At 42.6% G+C, this 22,680-nt stretch overlaps 1 protein-coding gene across 1 annotated transcript; it reads right to left on the bottom strand.

Moving 5' to 3' along the window:
- Positions 1 to 4,589: 4,589 nt before the first annotated feature.
- On the bottom strand, positions 4,590 to 18,935 carry LOC109871555 (double-stranded RNA-specific editase B2-like). The gene is made up of 8 exons (XM_031806402.1): positions 17,626 to 18,935; positions 13,456 to 13,579; positions 9,001 to 9,169; positions 7,885 to 8,036; positions 7,543 to 7,711; positions 7,249 to 7,430; positions 5,716 to 5,894; positions 4,590 to 5,080 (listed from the first exon to the last, which is right to left on the bottom strand). The coding sequence occupies exons 1-8, from the start codon at positions 18,460 to 18,462 to the stop codon at positions 4,793 to 4,795; spliced, it is 2,100 nt and encodes a 699-aa protein (XP_031662262.1). The 5' UTR covers positions 18,463 to 18,935; the 3' UTR covers positions 4,590 to 4,792.
- Between the last annotated feature and the right edge of the window lie 3,745 nt (positions 18,936 to 22,680).

Below are 22,680 nucleotides of genomic sequence, written 5' to 3' on the forward strand. Positions count from 1 at the left end.
AAAGGTTGCTAGATCGAATCCCCAAGCTGACAAGGTAAAAATCTCTCGTTGTCCCCCTGAACAAGGCAGTTAACCCACTGTCCTTAGGCCGTCATTGAAAATAAGAATTTGTTTTTAACTGACTTGCCTAGTTAAATAAAGGTAAAATCAAAAATATCCAGTTACGATCTTGTCTCATCGCTGCAACTCACCGACTGGCTCGGGAGAGGCCTACACACTGCTAGCTTTTTGTTTATCTGGTACAAGAAAAACCCTCGGATACATAAAAGCTTATTGCAGAGATCTCGGCCCCCAGGGTGGTCTAGCACTTCAAAACTTTCAATATTATTACTGGGCAGCTAATATAATAATCATTATATATTGATGACAGAAATTCCTGATGTTGCAGGCCATAAATGGTTGACCTTATAGATTTCATCCTATAGCCCCACCTCATTAGCTGCCTTACTCTACTCAAAACTAGCCGAGCCTGTTTCCAAATACACTAAAACCCCTATTGTGAAACATTCTAAAAAAAATCAGGAAATGGTTAAGCCGATCGTTTGATCTCGGTGAATTTTCAACTTCTGCCCCGTTATTAAACAACCATACATTCTCTCCACCATTAGTAGACAGGGCGTTTCATATCTGTCCTAGAAAACGTATCTCCTCACTGAACGATTTGTACATTGATATGGATTTTGCATCTTTTCAACAGGTAGTAAATAAATTCAATATTCCCAGATCCCATTTATTTAGGTTAGGTACTGCATAGTTTTGTATCTTCACACTCTAGTCACTTCCCATCACATCTTACCTACCTCCCTTCTAGACTGTTTTTAAAGTGAATCCTTATATCAAAGGGTGCATAGGTTTTGTCTATATGTTATTACATTTGCACAATGTGAAGTTCCTGGACTCTCTTAAGAACCAATGGGAAGTGGATTTCGGTGAACAACAGAGTATGCTTCAGAGAATACATTCGTAATCTAAGACATGCTGTAATTCAATTTAAAATAGTTCATTGCCCAAATTGGTCAAAGGAAAAATGATCCAGGTTTGGACAAGAAATAGATCCCACATGTGACTGATGTAAGCAGGCTCCTGATACTTTATTGAACATTCCCGAAATTATGCCCAGCTCTATGGGCCACCTGGTCACATCTGGCTGTGACACAGCCTGGGATCAAGCCCCAGGCTCTAGTGGCGCCTCAGCAGTGCCTTAGACCGCTCTGCCACTCAGGAGGCTGTTTAGATTTTTAGTTGAGAAAAGCTTGAAATTGGCATGGCTTAATTGACTCAATCAAAAACACACAGAACTTTAGCTTTCTTATTGAATCAGAATATCAATAGTTATTTCTGGTTGTTTCTCGAAGTTAGCTATCTAACTCATTGATCCTGCTTTATAGTATACCCCTCAGGACTACATATTCGTTATGGATAAGTCAGAGTGCACAGAAGCAATCCAGACAATTTTCTCTAGCCAAATTCCCTCACACTCAGGACATACATGTGTTTCAAGTTTCTATGTTTATTTGTCATGTACACAGGATACAACAGGTGTAAACAGTACAGTGAAATGCTTACTTGCAAAGCTTTTTTGCAACAATGCAGTATTCAATCAAGATAAATAATATAAATTGTCTGTATGTGCACTTTACAGTGCCTTCGGAAAGTATTCAGACTCCTTGACTTTTTCCACGTTTTGTTATGTTACAGCCTTTTTTCCCCTCATCAATCTACATGCAATACCCCACAATGACAAAGAAAAAACAGACCGCCACAGGAAAGGAAGACCCAGAATTACCTCTGCTGCAGAGGATAAGTTCATTAGAGTTACCAGCTTCAGAAATTGCTTCACAGAGTTCAAATAACAGACACATCTCAACAACAACTGTTCAGAGGAGACTGCGTGAATCAGGCCTTCATAGTCGAATTGCTGCAAAGAAACCACTACTAAAGGACGCCAATAATAAGAAGAGACTTACTTGGGCCAAGAAACACGAGCAATGGACATTAGACCGGTGGAAATCTGTCATTTTGGTCCAAATTTGAGATTTTTTTTGTTCCAACCGCCGTGTCTTTGTGAGACGCTGAGTAGGTGACCGGATTATTTCTGCATGTGTGGTTCCCACAGTGAAGCATGGAGGAGGAGGGGTGATGGCGTGGGGGTGCTTTGCTGGTGACACTGTCAGTGATTTATTTAGAATTCAAGGCACACTTAATTAGCATGCTTACCACAGTAATCTGCAGTGATACGCCATCCCATCTGGTTTGTGCTTAGTCTCACTATCAATGATTTTTCAACAGGACAATGACCCAACACACCTCCAGGCTGTGTAAGGCTATTTGACCAAGAAGGAGAGTGATGGAGTGCTGCATCAGATGACCTGGCCTCCACAATCACCTGACCTCAACCCAATTGAGATGATTTGGGATGAGTTGGACTGCAGACTGAAGGAAATGCAGCCAACAAGTGCTCAGCATATGTGGGAACTCCTTCAAGACTGTTTGAAAAGCGTTCCAGGTGAAGCTTGTTGAGAGAATGCCAAGGCAAAGGGTGGCTACTTTGAAGAATCTGAAATATAAAATGTTTCTTAATTTGTTTAACGCTTGTTTGGTTACTACATGATTCCATATGTGACATTTCATAGTTCTGATGTCTTTACTATTATTCTACAATGTAGAAAATAGTCCAAATAAAGAAAAAACAGTACTTTATTGAAGCACATTTGGCAGTGATTACAGCATTGATTCTTCTTTCGTATGACACTACAAGCTTGTCCTGTGAGGATCACAATGGATCAGATCAGCTTGGCAATGGCTGAAAATAACCAGACCTTCTCTCACCCGCAGAGGGGAGGAGGGAACTGGTGTGGGAGTTTTGACACCTCCACAACCGGTCATAAATTTAAGTAGAAGAAGACTTTCTTTCTCCCTCTTTAGTGTCAACCCAAGGAATGTCTCACAGACTGTCCCCGCTGAAACTCTAACACGGTCAAACGTGGATAATGGAACAATATTTCTAACAATGTGGGGAATGGTCAGTGGGGAACTATGGAAAACTAATGTAATATTGGTTTTCATTTTGTGATGTCATTAAAAACTGTATGGATGAAACACTGTAACTTGGAAAGTATATCCCCTTTATCTGTCAAGTTTCCATCCAATACGTTGTGCATATAATATGAACAATTATGAAAGTATTTTTTGTTAAGATATACAAGGTATAAGATAGTCTTTCTCCTATAAACTATGCATAAAGTAAGTAGCCACGCCCCAAGTGAGGTCAGAGAGCGTGTCACACTGATGGAGACATCCCCTTTGGCCAGAGTGCCCAAAAACCCTTGGTAATGAAATTAACATTAGACCACAAAAGTGTGGAGCGGTAGCTACATTTTTGAAATGGTTGGAACTTTGAACCTCAACACGAGGTGAAGAAATAAACTCACCTTACTTTAGACTAGAGAGACGAAGAGCTGCAGCACATAGTGGTCTGAATCCTGAATAATCAACACGGGGGGGAAGAAGAAAGAAAACTCCCCTCTCAGACAATCATTTGTACAGCTGATTAGCTGTCCTGAGTCAAATATGTCAAACTCTTCAAACCATCCCCATCCTACTATGAGTCTCAAATCACTGTACGCTATTCTCCTCACCCCACTGGAACCATCGGCACGGCTGGCTTATCATCAAATAAGCAGCTTCAGAAGCGAATGGAAGAGTGAACTCTGTAGTTCTGTTCATGATTTCTTATTCCAAACGAGCGTCGATCCAATTAATGAACACAATGACCAAGTTGGATGAAAAAACATCGGAATTCATTGAAGTCGCTGACCATATCAAATGCACAATGTATTGGATCCTTGACAGATAAAGAGGACATACTTTCCAAGTTATAGTATTTCATCCATACAGTTTTTTAATGACATCACAAAATGAAAACTAATATTACATTGGTTTTCCATAGTTCCCCACTGACCATTCCCCACATTGTTATGTTAGAAATATTGTTCCATTATCCACGTTTGACCGTGTTAGAGTTTCAGCGGGAACAGACTGTGACACAAAGACATTCCTTTGGTCAACACTAAAGGGGGAGAAAGAAGGTCTTCTTCTCTCCATGTCCCTGCCACTGAAAAACACCCCCACAGCATGATGCTGCCACCACCAATCTTCACCATAGGGATGGTGCCAGGTTTCCTCCAGACATGACGCTTGGTATTCAGGCCAAAGAGTTCAATCTTGGTTTCATCAGACCAGAGAATCTTGTTTTTGAGTCTTTAGGTGCCTTTTGGCAAACTCCAAGCGGGCTGTCGTGTGCCTTTTACTGAGGGTTGGCTTCCGTCAAGCCACTCTACCATAAAGTCTTGATTGGTGGAGTGCTCCAGAGATGGTTGTCCTTCTGGAAGGTTCTCCCATCTCCACAGAGGAACTCTAGAGCTCTGTCAGGTTGACCATTGGGTTCTTGGGCACCTCCCTGACCAAGGCCCTTCTCCCCCAGTCTTGGTGGTTCCAAACTACTTTCATTTAAGAATGATGGAGGCCGCTGTGTTCTTGGGGACCTTCAATGCTACAGAATTTTTTTGGTACCCTTCCCCAGATCTGTACCTCGATACAATCCTGTCTCAGGTGTCTGAATACTTTCCCGAAGGCACTGTATGTGCTGTTCCTATCGTGGTGACATTGTATTTTACAACCTCTTAGTTACCATGATTGGAACAGCGTGTGTGTGTGTGCGTGTGCGTGTGCGTGCGCGTGAGGGAATTTGGCGAAAGAAAATTCCCTGGACTGCTTCTTCTAGAAGAGCCCCTCACACCCTGCTCTGGAAATGCTCCTGTTCTGGTGGTTTCCTGTTCCAGATGCCCAGACCTGCCTGCTGCAGCGAGATGACAAACTTCTGCCTGGCTCTCTGGTAGGCCCCTGCTGCCATCTTAGCTCCACAGTACGTCTTCATGGCCTCCTCCATTTTCTTCCGACAGGTGGCATCACTCCTAGGCGATACTCTTCCCTCAACCGACCGTGCAGACAGAGTCGTTGTGCTATCTGACATAAGAAAATGGGCCTCCTCTGCATCCAATACTCCTCCTGGACTGCTAAGCTGAGTAGATGGAGGCAGTAAGAAAGGGTTAATAAAATACACCACCCAGACAGAATAAAAACTAATGAGCCAACAAACTGCAAACTTCAACAGCTGGGCTATCTCCTCCATTTAAATTTCACCAAACAAATTAACATTCTGTGGACTTTGCTTTATATTCCCTATTGCTCTGTCTCTCTCCCTCTCTACAAAAACATATTTAATGGACTACAGCCAGGATGGATTTTTAGATGACTGTGTGTATTCTTGCATGTGATACTGAGTGCAGGAAGCCTTTCTGTGGGAAGCTACTCAAATGCTTTTCTAAATAATTATGACTCTGTAATGTCATCAAAATTTAACCGCTGCCATTTGGAACAGTGGAACGCGCTGCCACATACATATTTAATTTCACGATGGAAATGAAACTGTACTTTAAAAACATTGTCATAATAATTAGCATTAGATGGACACAGAAAGATGGATTGCATTTGAATGAAGATTGATCTTTTCTACTATCTGCAGTAAGCAAATAATTTGTTAATACCTTTATCCAATACATACTGTACATGTGTCAAACTACCCTAATAGTCAACTATGCAGGGAATAGGGTGCCAATTTGGAAGCAATCTACAGCTTCCCTATGCATAACTAACCTGGTGGTGTAGTCTCTCCCAGCGAGTGAAGAAGGATCTCTTGCAGAGTCTGGATGGTGTCCCTGAGTCTTTCCTGCCTGTGGAGACATCCACCACCTCCAGCTCTCCATCTCCAGCACTCCAGTTCACACTGAAGCTTGGGGACTTCCCTGGCTGCCGACCCTCACTGCTGCTGAGGCCTGGAGAGCACACAGAGACCAGACTGGGATCAGGACTCAGTGAGACCCGAGAGGAGGGGCAGGTACGTACTTAACATGCCTATTCAGATGCCAGAATAGAGCCATAACGTTAGAGGAAGAGACCGGACCATGAAAAGTGTCTGGAAGAACAAGCTGTTTGTCCTGGTAGGGAACATCTCCACCAGGCCTCCTCCTAACATTTATCTTTGTCAAGTCTCTAACACTAAGTAGTCTTCTGCCAAATGAACTGACTCATGGACATGTAACGTGAACCTAAATATCTGAAGCAACCTCTTATATCTGGGTGACTTACAGCCGAGGAAAAGCCTGTTGTGTCTATAGGACGAGGGCAGGAGGGTGTATCTTACAGCCGAGGAGCAGTCTATTGTGTCTATAGGACGAGGGCAGGAGGGTGTATCTTACAGCCGAGGAGCAGTCTATTGTGTCTATAGGACGAGGGCAGGGGGGTGTATCTTACAGCCAAGGAGCAGTCTATTGTGTCTATAGGACGAGGGCAGGAGGGTGTATCTTACAGCCGAGGAGCAGTCTATTGTGTCTATAGGACGAGGGCAGGGGGGTGTATCTTACAGCCAAGGAGCAGTCTATTGTGTCTATAGGACGAGGGCAGTGGGCGTGACTTGCAGTCTATTGTGTTTATTTTTACTTAACTTGGCAAGTCAGTTAAGAACAAATTCTTATTTTCAATGATGGCCAGTGGGTTAACTGCCTTGTGACTGACTCATGGACATGTAACGTGAACCTAAATATCTGAAGCAACCTCTTATATCTGGGTGACTTACAGCCGAGGAAAAGCCTGTTGTGTCTATAGGACGAGGGCAGGAGGGTGTATCTTACAGCCGAGGAGCAGTCTATTGTGTCTATAGGACGAGGGCAGGAGGGTGTATCTTACAGCCGAGGAGCAGTCTATTGTGTCTATAGGACGAGGGCAGGGGGGTGTATCTTACAGCCAAGGAGCAGTCTATTGTGTCTATAGGACGAGGGCAGGAGGGTGTATCTTACAGCCGAGGAGCAGTCTATTGTGTCTATAGGACGAGGGCAGGGGGGTGTATCTTACAGCCAAGGAGCAGTCTATTGTGTCTATAGGACGAGGGCAGTGGGCGTGACTTGCAGTCTATTGTGTTTATTTTTACTTAACTTGGCAAGTCAGTTAAGAACAAATTCTTATTTTCAATGATGGCCAGTGGGTTAACTGCCTTGTTCAGGGGCAGGATGACATATTTTTACACTGTCAGCGCGGGTATTCGATCTTGCAACCTTTCGGTTACTGGTCCAATGCTCTAACCACTAGGCTACCTGCCGCCCCTATAGGACGAGGGCAGGGGGCGTGACTTACAGCCGAGCAGTAGCCTGTTCCGTCTATATGACGAGGGCAGAGGGGCGATGTGCCCCATGCGTCGTGCCATGGTCCTTCCCAGGTGACCCGTGTGGCACAGGCTGCCCACTGTGAGGCTGTGGAGGTACACCGGCTCTACCAGGTGAGATAGGAGAGAGCCCTGGAGACCTAGAATATTCCACCTGGAGACACAAACAATGAGGCTAGAGACCAAGCAGACAAGCCCCCTTTTATACAGTATGTTATACTTTTGTGAATCAGTGGGAAAGTTCTCACTGTCTATCTGGAGCTCACCTGGCAATTTTATCTGTGCAGGACATGGTTACGGGAGCTTCCCTCGGCAACCTCCTGTCCCATTTCTGATTGGCTCTCAGTACGCTGACAGGAAGTGTACCCTCACCGCCTTCCATCTTCATCCTCAGATGGCAGCGCAACTTCCTCACAAATCTATACCCGCTCTGGTCTGGGAGAGGAGACAATTGATATAATGCTAAGTTTCTCTACAAAGCACAGTACAGACAGGTGGAGCATTTTAAAGTATGGTCTTAATGTAACTGTGCATTCCGCATAATTCAGTCTTGTTGACTGTGAGTATGAATTCAATAAAATCAACTAACAAATGTCAATATTTCTTACGTGTAGCTGTGATCTCGTAGGGACAGTTGAGGCGTGCGTCCCCGCAGGGCGATGAACTCACATACATATGGAACAGAATACCGTCTCTCAGTCTGTATAATGACTCTTTGTCTCGCACAAAAATCGACTGCTCCAAACTGCCTGGCCGGTTGCTAAACAAGGAAATGATGTTGTTATGATCATTTTGAGTATGAACTTTTTAAGAAGTGGTAACATGTAGCCAGGGGCCTTAATTGGGTATAATAGCCTAGCTCAACACCAACAATTTAAAATAGGCTACTAAAATCATTGCAATCCTGATTGAAAGGCAAATGCAATTTAGCGGAATTAGGGACTGATTTTAGGACCATGCAGACGCCCGGGAGCGAGAGGAGAGGCTGTTAGTCATTTGGAAAATGTGACTCTGCTGCAGAGAACAGAACTTGCAACTTCGTCGTAGCTGGATTGAAGTGGGGTATTTTTAGGGAATCTCGCAGGGAACAGCGCAACTTTTTCTCAAAACAGTTCACACGTAAAGATGACTGTAGTAAATGGCTTTGGCCCACCCCCCCTCAGCGCCCTTGTCACTTTGTCGTACCCTAGGTTTAGCTGAAATGATGCCCCTGTGTGTCGCCTAATCACCCAAATAAATATATTTTGAGATTAAAAGGGATTTTTATGTTCAACATTTCTCTACTTCAATCATCCTTGTGCACTTGACGTTGGTGGGAATACACGTTTAATTATTCAGGTATTTAAAAAGAACCTCTAGTACAAAATTATACTAGAGGTGATTTTGAAGTGATGGTTCAGGGGCATAACAGAACAGTTACATGAAGTGGCTCTTTTTAAAATGGCACCAAAACATCAGCACAGATAGGTAATAGCTGATATTACATTGTTCACTTGTAACTTCAATTCAAAGGTACAAAAGCAAAGATTCTTCAACTTCATCCTCAGGGCTACGGCCTTGATTGCATCCCAAATTACACCCTATTCCCTTTATAGTGCACTACTTTTAACCAGAGCCCATGGCCCTAATCAAAAGTAGTGCACAACATAGGAAATAGGGTGCTAGTTGGAATGCAACCCTTGTGTACAGATACAGTGTATGACAGTATGTATACAGTATATTACCAGAGGAAAAGCTCCAGTTGGGCATAAAGGAAGCGGAGGAAAGCCCTCCTGGTGGTGACCTCAGCATGGCAGTCATTAACCGCCCATCCCTGGTCACTGACACACTCTCCACTGATACACTTGGTCCCTGTCCCCAAAGACACCACCTGGGCTCGCCTCAGATCAAAGCCTGACCATAATAGGAGACAAAAGGTCCTCTTACTAGCCAACAACAAACAAAAATCAGCACAGTAGACCTATGCAATAGATTTGTGAGTATCTAAATGATACCCAATTCCCTATATAGTGCACTGTTTTTTGTTTTACTAATTTGGACCCTATGGGCCTGGTCAAAAGTAGTGCACTACATAGGGAATCAAATAGGGTGACATTTGGGATGCAACCCAACTCTTGTCTTTTTGAATATCAGTTACCGTAATTTGGCTCTCTCTACAAAGAACTTCATCTAATTCAAATATTACTGTAATAAACTAAGATGGCAAAATAAATGGCTTCTGAATAAGAAATTACTCTTAACAGGACAGAACATAATGCACCAGTCTCCTACTATATTGTTGTCTTGTTACAGCACCTCATGAAATATTTACAAAGACGTAATGACAGTCTTATCTCATCAATGGTAGTGGTATAAAGCTGCATCTTGTGTTGCAGAGCAAGCTGAGCAACTGCTTATTTTCCTGTGAGGAATTCTATATGAATGAGCTGGCAGGGATTCCTATTGGTACCACTGCCCTTTGGGGCAGCAATATCTGGGAAGCACGGTGCCCATAGAAATAGAATGAATAGAAAGTAATTCATTCTAATTTATGGTTGTGCCCACGCTCTCATTTTTAGGTATTCTATTAGATCCGGCGAGCTCTAATGTTTTTGAATGAGAGTTTCCCATGCTGGCTTCAACTGAAGTCTCTTATGTGCACTCCCAGTCGACTGGCTTACTGTGCTCTATACAGACCTATATTCAGAGTCTTTTGATTAATTTACGACTTCTTCTGGTATCTACAGTTGTATAGGGAGAGATGCACCATTTTAAAATTGGACTTGTTGAATATTTTACTACCATATTAAAAGTCAATGAAATGTGTCATCATGGTTGCATCCCAAATTGGCTCTGGTTAAAAGTAGTGCATTATACAGTACCAGTCAAAAGTTTGGACAAACCTGCGCATTCAAGGGTTTTTCTTTATTTTTACTATTTTCTACATTGTGGAATAATAGTGAAGACATCACAACTATGAAATAACACATATGGAATCATGTAGTAACTAAAAAAGTGTTAAACAAATCAAAATATATTTTATATTTGAGATTCTTCAAAGTAGCCACCCTTTGCCTTGACAACATCTTTGCACACTCTTGAAATTCTTTTAACCAGCTTAATCTGGAATGCTTTTCCAGTAGTCTTGAAAGGGTTCCCACATATGCTGAGCACTTGTTGGCTGCTTTTCCTTCACTCTGCGGTTCAACTAATCCCAAACCATCTCAATTGGGTTGAGGTCGGGTGACTGTGGGGGCCAGGTCATCTGATGCAGCACTCCATCACCCTCCTTTTTGGTCAAATATCCCTTACACAGCCTGGAGGTGTGTTGGGTCATTGTCCTGTTGAAAAACGCAAACCAGATGGGATGGCATATCGCTGCAGAATGCTGTGTTAGCCATGCTAGTATTCTAAATAAATCACTGACAGTGTCACCAGCAAAGCACCCCCACACCATCACACCATCTCCTCCATACTTCACTGTAGAAACCACACATGCAGAGATCATCCGTTCACCTACTCTGCGTCTCACAAAGACACGGCGGTTGTAACCAAAAATCTCAAATTTGGACACATCAGACTAAAGGACAGATTTCCACTGGTCTAATTTCCATTGCTCGTGGTTCTTGGCCCAAGCAAGTCTGTCTCTTCTTCTTATTGGTGTCCTTTAGTAGTGGTTTCTTTGCAGCAATTCGACCATGAAGGCCTGATTCACGCAGTCTCCTCTAAACAGTTGATGTGTCTGTTACTTGAACTCTGTGAAGCATTTTTTTGGGCTGCAATCTGAGGTGCAATTAACTCTAATGAACTTATTCTCTGCAGCAGAAGTAACTCTGGGACTTCCTTTCCTGTGGCGGTCCTCATGAGAGCCAGTTTCGTCATAGCAGTTGATAGTTTTTGCGACTGCACTTGAAGAAACTTTCAAAGTTCTTTAAATGTTTTGCATTGACTGACCTTCATGTCTTAAAGTAATGATGGATAGTCGTTTGTCTTTGCTTATTTGAGCTGTTATTGCTAGAGGTCGACCGATTATGACTTTTCAACGCCGATACCGATTATTGGAGGACCAAATAAAGCCGATACCGATTAACTTACCTTGGCTTCTTACTGCATTTGCATAACAGGCAGGCTCCTCATGGAGTGCAATGTAAAGCAGGTGGTTAGAGCTTTGGACTAATTAACCGTAAGGTTGCAAGATTGAATCCCCGAGCTGACAATGTAAAAATCTGTTGTTCTGCCCCTGAACAGGCAGTTAACCCACTGTTCCTAGGCCGTCATTGAAAATAAGAATGTGTTCTTAACTGACTTGCCTAGTTAAATAAAGATTAAATAAAGGTGTCTTTACTGAAGACTCATCTCTTCAGTGGGTCATATGATTGAGTGTAGTCTGGCCCAGGAGTGGGAAGGTGAACGGAAAGGCTCTGGAGCAACGAACCGCCCTTGCTGTCTCTGCCTGGCCGGTTCCCCTCTTTCCACTGGGATTCTCTGCCTCTAACCCTATTACAGGGGCTGAGTCACTGGCTTACTGGGGCTCTCTCATGCCGTCCCTGGAAGGGGTGCGTCACCTGAGTGGGTTGATTCACTGATGTGGTCATCCTGTCTGGGTTGGCGCCCCCCCTTGGGTTGTGCCATGGCGGAGATCTTTGTGGGCTATACTCGGCCCTGTCTCAGGATGGTAAGTTGGTGGTTGAAGATATCCCTCTAGTGGTGTGGGGGCTGTGCTTTGGCAAAGTGGGTGGGGTTATATCCTTCCTGTTTGGCCCTGTCCGGGGGTGTCCTCGGATGGGTCCACAGTGTCTCCTGACCCCTCCTGTCTCAGCCTCCAGTATGTATGCTGCAGTAGTTTATGTGTCGGGGGGCTAGGGTCAGTTTGTTATATCTGGAGTACTTCTCCTGTCCTATTCGGTGTCCTGTGTGAATCTAAGTGTGCGTTCTCTAATTCTCTCCTTCTCTCTCTCGGAGGACCTGAGCCCTAGGACCATGCCCCAGGATTACCTGACATGATGACTCCTTGCTGTCCCCAGTCCACCTGGCCGTGCTGCTGCTCCAGTTTCAACTGTTCTGCCTTCTTATTATTCGAACATGCTGATCATTTATGAACATTTGAACATCTTGGCCATGTTCTGTTATAATCTCCACCCGGCACAGCCAGAAGAGGACTGGCCACCCCACATATGCTCTCTCTAATTCTCTCTTTTTTTCTCTCTCTCGGAGGACCTGAGCCCTAGGACCATGCCCCAGGACTACCTGACATGATGACTCCTTGCTGTCCCCAGTCCATCTGACCGTGCTGCTGCTCCAGTTTCAACTGTTCTGCCTTATTATTATACGACCATGCTGGTCATTTATGAACATTTGAACATCTTGGCCATGTTCTGTTATAATCTCCACCCGGCACAGCCAGAAGAGGACTGGCCACCCCACATAGCCTGGTTCCTCTCTAGGTTTCTTCCTAGGTTTTGGCCTTTCTAGGGAGTTTTACCTAGCCACCGTGCTTCTACACCTGCATTGCTTGCTGTTTGGGGTTTTAGGCTGAGTTTCTGTACAGCACTTTGAGATATCAGCTGATGTACGAAGGGCTATATAAATACATTTGATTTGATTTGATTTGAGGTGTACATTTTTTTTTTTTGCCAAATCGGTGTCCAAAAATACAGATTTCCGATTGTTATGAAAAATTGAAATCGGCCCTAATTAATTGGCCATTGCGATTAATCGGTCAACCTCTAGTTCTTGCCATAATATGGACTTGGTCTTTTACCAAATAGGGCTATCTTCTGTATATCACCCATACCTTGTCACAACACAACAGATTGGCTCAAACGCATTAAGAAGGAAAGAAATTCCACAAATTAACTTTAAACAAGGCACACCTGTTAATAGAAATGCATTCCAGGTGACAACCTCATGAAGCTGGTTGAGAGAACGCCAAGAGTGTGCAAAGCTGTCATCAAGGCAAAGGGTGGCTACTTTGAAGAATCTCAAATATAAAATATATTTTGATTTATTTAACACTTTTTTGGTTACTACATGATTCCATATCTGTTATTTCAAAGTTATGATGTTTTCACAATTATTCTACAATGTATAAAATAGTAAAAATAATGAAAATAGGTGGACTGAATAGGTGTGTCCAAACTTTTGATTGCAACTGTATATATAGGGAATAGGGTGCCATTTGAACGCAGTCCATAGCCTACCTCTGGTCATTACGATGCCTGCCAGTACTTTGTGACGCCTGTGCGACTGGGAGGGAGTGCAGCAACAGTCAGCCAGCTCACTGTGTTTCTCTCTCACCAAGTGGAAGATATACTCTGCAAAGCACTGTTATCACACAAGTGGATGGATCACTGTCAAATCAGACAGACAGTGGCCAAGATAACATCTATTTTCACATCCACATAAACATCCACATAGTGGATCAAACAAACATTTACCTACCAAAACAACCAGATAATAGTTGACATTATCCCATATGGGCTCTCGTCAAATGTAGTGCATTATATAGGGGCTCCCAAGTGCCACTACAGTTCCTGGTTCAAATCCAGGCTGAATCACATCCGACTGTGATTGGGAGTCCCATAGGGCGGCGCACGATTGGCCCAGCGTCATCCGGGCTAGTCCGTCATTGTAAATAAGAATTTGTTCTTAATAAATCTTCTTCAGGATTGGTAGGTCCTCCACGGGAAGGTTGAGCTAACGTTGGCTAATGCAATTAGCATGAGGTTGTAAGTAACAAGAACATTTCCCAGGACATAGACATATCTGTTGGCAGAAAGCTTAGATTCTTGTTAATCTAACTGCAATGTCCAATTTACAGTAGCAATTACAGTGAAATAATACTATGCTATTGTTTGAGGAGAGTGCACAATTTTGAACTTGAAAAGTTATTAATAAACAAATTAGGCGCATTTAGGCAGTCTTGATACACAATTTTGAACAGAAATGCAATATTTCAATGGATCAGTCTAAAACTTTGCACAAACACTGCTGCCATCTATTGGCCAAAATCGAAATTGCACCTGGGCTGGAATAATACATTATGGCCTTTCTCTTGCATTTCAAAGATGGTACAAAAAAAAATACAAAAGAACGGTTTGATTTCCCTTTGTATGATCTTTTACCAGATCTAATGTGTTATATTATCCTACATACCTTTCACATTTCCACAAACGTCGATGTGTTTCCGTTCAAATGGTACCAAGAATATGCATATCCTTGCTTCAGGGCCTGAGCTACAGGCAGTTACATTTGGGTATGTCATTTTAGGCAAACATTGAAAAGAAGGGGTGGATCCTTAATTAACTGACTTACCTAGTTAACTAAATGTTGAATAAAGAAAGATGTCTCAGGGAGAGTTGACAAAGAAGAAACCTCTGTCAGATTTATTGAAAGCACTGTCACAGGGTTCATCCTAAATGGTACCCTATTTCCTATATATATCTTTTTTTACCTTTATTTAACTAGGAAAGTCAGTTAAGAACAAATTCTTACTTACAATGATGGCCTACCCTAGACGACGCTGTGCAGCCCTATGGGACTCAATCACAGCCAGATGTGATGCAGCCTGGATTCGAACCAGGGACTGTAGTGACTGAGATGCAGTGCCTTAGACCGCTGTGCCACTCGGGAGACATACTGGACATACAGTATTACATGAGCATTATATGGTAAGTATATCTCAGAAGAGAGATACTTTGACAATATATTGATATATTGACAATATTTAGTAGCTAGTTGATTAACAATAATAATTAATAGGCTAACACATCCACTTTATTTACATAATTCATACAATACATAATTCAAGTTATCATCCCACCCATCCCCTGATATCAAGCTTGGAGAGATGAATGGAAAGGAAATATGTTGTCTAAATGGGGATGCACAAGGTCATGTGTAATGATGCATAATGAGCGTGTTAAATAATTATCTGTCAGATTAATATGCTCTTCACACCTCCTCCGCTCTTAATTTCAATCTCCTTCAGTCTGGGGCTCCTCCTTGATCACTAATAGGCTGTGATGATAATGTTCATTAAGGTGTCTAGCTAGATGCCTGACTTTGAGGCACTTTTTGGAGGGCTAGGGATCCGTCTGATGAAAAACCCAGGATGTGTCCAAAAACCCAGGTGATGCAATCCTGAACGGTTACATCACTGCCTGGTATGGCAACTGCTCGGCATCTGACCGTAAGGCGCTACAGAGGGTAGTGCCAACGGCCCAGTACTCCACTGGGGCCAAGCTCCCTGCCATCCAGGACCTATATAATAGGCGGTGTCAGAGGAAAGCCTATAAAATTGTCAGAGACTCCAGTCACCCAAGTCATAGACTGTTTTCTCTGCTACCGCACAGCAAGTGGTACCGGAGCACCAAGTCTAGGACCAAAAGGCTCCTCAACAGCTTCTACCCCCAAGCCATTAGACCGCTGAACAATTAATAAAATCGCCATGGACAATTTATATTGACCCCCCCTTTTGTACACTGCGCTACTCAATGTTTATTATCTATGCATAGTCACTTCAGCCCCACCTACATGTACAGATTACATCAACTAGCCTGAACCCCTGCACACTGACTCTGTACCGGTACCCCCTGTATATAGCATCGTTATTGTTATTCTTATTGTGTTACTTTTTATTTTAGTATACTTGGTAAATATTTTCTCCTTCTTGAACTGCACTGTTGGTTAAGGGCTTGTAAGTAAAGCATTTCACGGTAAAGTCTACACTTGTTGTATTCGGCGCATGTGACAAATAAAGTCTGATTTGATTTGAATTCCTTGCATCCTCTCGCCTCACCTCCTTCTCGAATTGGAGAAGAAGTTCAGAAGGGAGTGATTTTAGATCTTCTCCTCCAATACGTTTGAGAAGGAGATGAGGAGATAGGATGCAAGGAATCAAGGAAAGACTATTTGAGATAGGCTCTTGTTTGGCTACTAGCAGACAAACTGGCTCTATGTCTTGTGGACAAACTCTCCATCATGGTAAAGCTTGCCTTCCTTTCCATTGACATGTCAGACTCATGGAACTAAACTTCTGGGACAAATCGTCTTCAAATGTAATTCTGAAAGCACCCAGATGAAAAATTACTACAGTTTAGTATAGAATTCTGTAATACACTGTAGTACACACTGAAGTATCCCTCGATCATGTGTAGTACTTACTACAGAATGTTATAGTAGTAGAATACTACATTATTATCTGCAAAAAAACACTGTAGTAAATTCTACAGTAATGTCTGCAAAAACACAGGTTTAGGAAAATTAGCTTTTTGAGTATCCTCAAGGAGAAAGCCTCCACTTCTATGTTAAAGATAATAAAACAAAAACACTATAGTAAATATTACAGTAATGTCTGTAAAAACACCACATTAAATACTACACTAAATTACATTCAGCAAAAACACTACAGTAAATACTAATGTATACTGCAATCCGCAAAAACACCACATTAATTACTTTAGTATATACTACAGTTCTTTTACTATAGCATTTATACTATAGTTAACCGTAAATGCTACAGTATACTACAGTAAATACTATAGTATTCACTGTAGTCTTTCTGCAGATTTTAGGCCGCAAAAACACTACAGTGAATATTACAGTAAAGTCTGCAAAAACACTATGGTGAATACTATAGTATTTATACCATAGTATACTATTGTATTTTTTATGTGTGCATAGCAGCAAAAGATGACAAGAGGTGCAGCTTTTCTGAGGCCAGACAGACATAACAGGGTTGTTTAGCTGCTGTGGTTGGGCATGCAGGACAGGACATCGTTAGTTCTTAGGCTCCTGGACATGGAAGGCCTATTGATACGATACACTACATTTGGTGGCAGTCAGAGCACCTCAGACAAATTCAGTAGGACCATTTAAAAGATGGGATGGATGCTCATACTGCAGCAATAGAGACAAAGGACTGGATATGTCCAAAAACCCTGTTCAACCTGAGCACTTCAAGGATGTGAATGAAAGCAATAATCAAAAATGAAAAATGTAATGCACTGTGATTGTTATATCTGATTTACAGCAAATTTAAACACTGTATCTCAACATTATCTTTGTTTTAGAAAATACTGAATATCCGTCAAAATTGAATACACAGGCTTGACACCGATTGCAAGATTAACAATTCTATCTTCCCATAGCAATATAAAACAGTAGAATTTCCCTTCCAGCTCAGAACCCTTATCTACTTCCCCAGAATCAGATGAACTTGTGGATATCATTTTTATGTCTCTACATCCAGTATGAAGGAAGTAAGAGGAATGACAGGAAGTCTATGGGTATCTACTAGTTAATCTGACTCTGGGGAAGTAGATAATGTGCCTCCCGAAGTATCCCTTTAAGTTCGTAATGGTACTCACCTGAGGTAGCTGTGCGCTCTTGGCCCAGCTGGCAGTATTGCTGATGCTCCTCTCAGGACCCAGACTGATGTTAAACAGGTCCTGTAGGGCTGAGACTGCTGCCTCGGCTTTAGCCAGCCTCTTACTGCGCCCACAGCCCTCAAATACCCTTCCATCCACCCGTACTGCCATCACAAAGCTCCTGATCGGCCTGCCTTTCTTTCTCTCTGTCAGGCAGACGTACCTCAAGCCTGGCATTAACTCATTGAGCAGAGCCACGGGCCTCAGTTCCCCAACGATAGAGGAACCGATCCTCTGCCTCTTCTGATTGGCTGAGGACATCAGGTCAAGGGTCAGGCGCACTAGTCTCCCATGGTTACAGATACTGGAGAGCAACGCCTGTCCTTTTTTCACTGCTCTGTAGAGGTGTCTTTGTGTTGGTGGTTCCTCAAACTGCAACTCCTTTCCCCCTGTTCTGTGATGAAGGATTTGGTCTTCCTGTGCTTCTGGCTGAAACTCCTTGAAGAGCGTGTCGGGGACGAGATCAGCCTGATCTGAGGTGAAGTCTGCTGGTGCTGTGGTGTTGATGAAGTTGAGGTTTCCCATGGTGATGTGAGCCTGATGGGCGTTGGGGAACTGGATGAAGGACCTAAGAGCCAGCTCTGCTGCCCTCATCTTAGCCTTCTTCTTGGTGGGGCCTCGGCCCTCGAACCTGAGTCCGTTGACCTCTACTCCTACAGCGAACACAGGGGCGTGAACTGGACCTGTCTGAGACACTATCTCATACTGTAGACCGGGTCTCAGCTCATTCAAATGCACCAGGGCATTCTTCTTTGTGCCAGACCAGGAAGTCATCATTGTCTTCTGACAGGTGGCATCACTCCCATGCGACGCTCGTCCCCCAACCAACCGTGCAGACGGAGTTGTGGCGCTATCTGACGTGAGACAATGGGCCGTCCTCTTACAAATCAACTGGAGTTCGTAGAGAAGCCTGTCTTTTCCTTCCACCAATGGCTGCTTCCTCTGTAGAGCAGTGGTCCTGGAGAGCCCTCTGGAGATGTCAGTGTTAAGAGCTGGTGTATGATGTGCAGGTACCAGGGTACAGTCCACTGTCGTCTTTCTTTTGGAGATGTCAGTGCAAAGAGCTGATGATGTATGATGTCCAGGTTGTAGTATGGTGGAATAGTCCACTTGGTTTCTGCTGTCGCGGTTCTCCTTCACCTCAACGCTGCTGGTACCTGTTCCCGAATCAAGTCCAGAAGAAACATAGTTGAGGAAACCTTTATGACTTGTCACATTTGGTTGATGAGATTTTCAAGAAAAGTAAACTACAGGATATGGGAGAGCTTAGCAAAAGGTTACGGGGATGGGATGACCTGAAATATTCTGCTTTTACAAATGTGATGCTGTTTTCAAATGAATCACAATACCTTTCTCTTATTAAAGCTTTAAGAATTGATAAACTGATACATTGCTGGTGTGCTACTCTGATTGAAATGTGGTGTGAGTGAATAGCATGGAAAGGGAAATATATCAATAATTGACTTGAAGTGTCTCCACGGTCTCTTGATGTTGTTGTCCCAATGTCTCTAAACTTCATGGGGCCGATGAAAGATGACAACATACTTGTTCTCTCTGAAACACAACAGAGACGAGCAGTTACTGGGGAATTCACACAAAGCATGACAAAACCCCAGATATGTTAACCCACATAAGAGTGGATTACAGCACCATTATGTCATTATGTCCAAAATAGTTGTTGTCATGATGGAAGAGAATTAGATATAGATTCATATAATGTACATATGAAATACATTTACTGTATGATTTTTATTGAGCTCCATATATTCAGACCCCAAATATTACTTCCAGAAGAAAATACAATAAAAGTTATGAAATGGACTGAAACACTTTTATGGTAGTAATTGCAAACTTAATGTGTAAATCTGAATGTCCATTAGATTTATGCTGGCTGAAGGGATAGAGAGAAAACAAAACACAGGTTTAGAGCCAACTGGAGTAATTGAAAGGTGTGGCCTATAAGACCAGAGGATTACACACAGGGGCTGTGCCCCATTAATGGAATCCCTTAAGACAAATCAGCCAATCAAACTAGTTTTATGTAGCCTAGTTGTCTCCTAAATGTTTGCAGATTGTATGGACAACCAAGCAGTTTATTTGTTTGTTTTATCAATTATGCTTTGTTAATAGACAAAGAACTGTCAATCTGCTCACACTTCTTTTGAGCAGATGTGTTATCTTTCCAGATAGAAGGAAGAATCGCATGCTGATGACAATTGTGGGTCACCTTAGTGACCAATAGTTGAACGCAATGAATTTTCAAGTTAAAAGCACAGGGTGGCAAAAAAAGGGGGTCCATGGTCCACTGTACTTATATTGTATGTACTTATATTGTATATTACTTATATTGTATGTACTTATATTGTATGTACAATAGATGTATTATGTTGATGTGTATTATAATATTGCATCTGGAATGTTCTCAAATTCTTTTAACTTCTGTAGATGGATAACATTGGTGACTGTTGTAGCTACCATCAGCTATAAACTGTCCAAGAAGTTCAGCATGTTCTTGCCCTTGAGGAAAGACAGTACGCATTAGAGAAAATCACACAAAACATTTTAAATTATGCTTAGCAAATGAGATTATCCAAAGCTGTCAGGCCTCACACATTGGATGGGAAGCGGGCGCTTTTCACTTTCCTTGCCATTCCTAATTTCATTATTATATTAAACATGCTTCATTAACAATGACGGGATTAACCAAGTTTGCCTCAGGAGTTTTAAAATAATCAAACTGGAATATGATGATGTGATATCAGATTTTACCCTTAACATGTAATGTACATAATATGATTCTCCAAAGAAGCCTCGGGTTTGTGGAGCTGTGATCGTGTGATGATAAATTATGAAAAGTGTAAACAGTGCCCTACAGTAGGAACAAATGGTGCCATTTCATTAGGTTGAGAAGGCAATGCATGGGAGAGAGAAATATGTCAATTCAGCCTCATAGCTATAACTAAACATAACAACTAGGAGACTAGGTCACAAGATGAGAATAATAGGGGATCCTATCTCCAGAAATATCTGAGATAGGGCTAGGCCGAGATGTTTGACAGGTGGAGGACAGCGGCAACTTCAAATTAAATCAAATCAAACGTACTTACTTATGGTGAAGAACGACTGACATGTCTCTACTTCAAGGTGGTAAGGGGCCTTACTTACTTTCTAGAGTGCAGTGTCTTTGAGGTATTGTATTACGCAGCAGGGAAATGTTTCATTAGAAATATGACTGTTTGCCTTGAATTCACTGTACTGTATTTAGTGTATTCAATATTGTATACTGTATTTAACAGCATTAAGCTTAAACTCTTACAGGTAGTGTATACAGTTAAGTCCTTGTTTCCTGTGAGGGTATAGTCAGATTAACCTGAATTAAATCTAAAGGCACAGTCTAATACACATTTTGCTAATGCACGTGTAATCCACCCAGAATGGGGATGAGCTAAATGCCTAGGCTACTGTCGGCTTATAGTATTACTGGTTGTATCTAGTCTTCATGTTAACCCTCACATTCTTTAGAATTGAGACTAGAGTTCTATCTAGCGTGTTTGGCTTTCAAACTGACAATTTGGTGCTTGTATTGAGTAAGCATTCTCTTCTATCAAGTCAGATAACAATGATGGAGTTCAGAGAGAGATACTAGCTAAGCAGCTACATGACAAAATACAGTTATACGTTTTGGATTTCAGAGTAAATGACACCATAGGCTGCAAGAATGAGGGTCAAGTACAACTTTCCCCTGCCGCACCAGTTGAAAAGCCTTAGAATTACATCATTGCATTTACATCAAATTTTCTCTGTGTTTTTGGTTCCCATTTCATTTTTCTGCATTTAATTTACTCAAATTTCACAGGAACTGCAAGGTGTCACAGTGAAGTATGTGCATTATTTATCCAATTTCTTTTCTATAATATAATTATTAGTTTATCAGGTCTGCTTACATGCAAAAATCTGAATTTTCATTTGTGAAAATGACTAATAAAAACATGCTGTTGTTGGTGAGGTGGGGTTGTCTGTGTCTAAGCTTAAGTTTAACTGGTGCAAACGTTGGATATGACCTACTATCCAGCCACCTCTTTTTCCTACTTCCCCTGATCTTCTTTCTCTCTCAGACTCTATGTGCATGCCAAATGTCACCCTATTCCCGATATTGGGGCCTGGTCAAAAGTGGTGCACCTTACAGGGAACAGGGTGCCATTTGGGATGCAGACTCCCAGTGCTGCTAGGTGGTGGTGCGGCAGCAGGTGAAATTGGTGTCTCTGGGTTCAGGGGGCACAACCCAGACCATCCCATAGCACTGCTGTACCAGTTGTAACAACCCAGACCATCCCATAGCACTGCTGTACCAGTAATGTAACAACCCAGACCATCCCATAGCACTGCTGTACCAGTAATGTAACAACCCAGACCATCCCATAGCACTGCTGTACCAGTAATGTAACAGCCCAGACCATCCCATAGCACTGCTGTACCAGTTGTAACAACCCAGACCATCCCATAGCACTGCTGCACCAGTAATGTAACAACCCAGACCATCCCATAGCACTGCTGTACCAGTAATGTAACAACCCAGACCATCCCATAGCACTGCTGTACCAGTAATGTAACAACCCAGACCATCCCATAGCACTGCTGCACCAGTAATGTAACAACCCAGACAATCCCATAGCACTGCTGTACCAGTAATGTAACAACCCAGACCATCCCATAGCACTGCTGTACCAGTAATGTAACAACCCAGACCATCCCATAGCACTGCTGTACCAGTAATGTAACAACCCAGACCATCCCATAGCACTGCTGTACCAGTAATGTAACAGCCCAGACCATCCCATAGCACTGCTGTACCAGTAATGTAACAACCCAGACCATCCCATAGCACTGCTGTACCAGTAATGTAACAACCCAGACCATCCCATAGCACTGCTGCACCAGTAATGTAACAACCCAGACCATCCCATAGCACTGCTGCACCAGTAATGTAACAACCCA

Source organism: Oncorhynchus kisutch, linkage group LG27, assembly GCF_002021735.2.
Source record: "Oncorhynchus kisutch isolate 150728-3 linkage group LG27, Okis_V2, whole genome shotgun sequence".
NCBI lineage: Eukaryota > Metazoa > Chordata > Actinopteri > Salmoniformes > Salmonidae > Oncorhynchus > Oncorhynchus kisutch.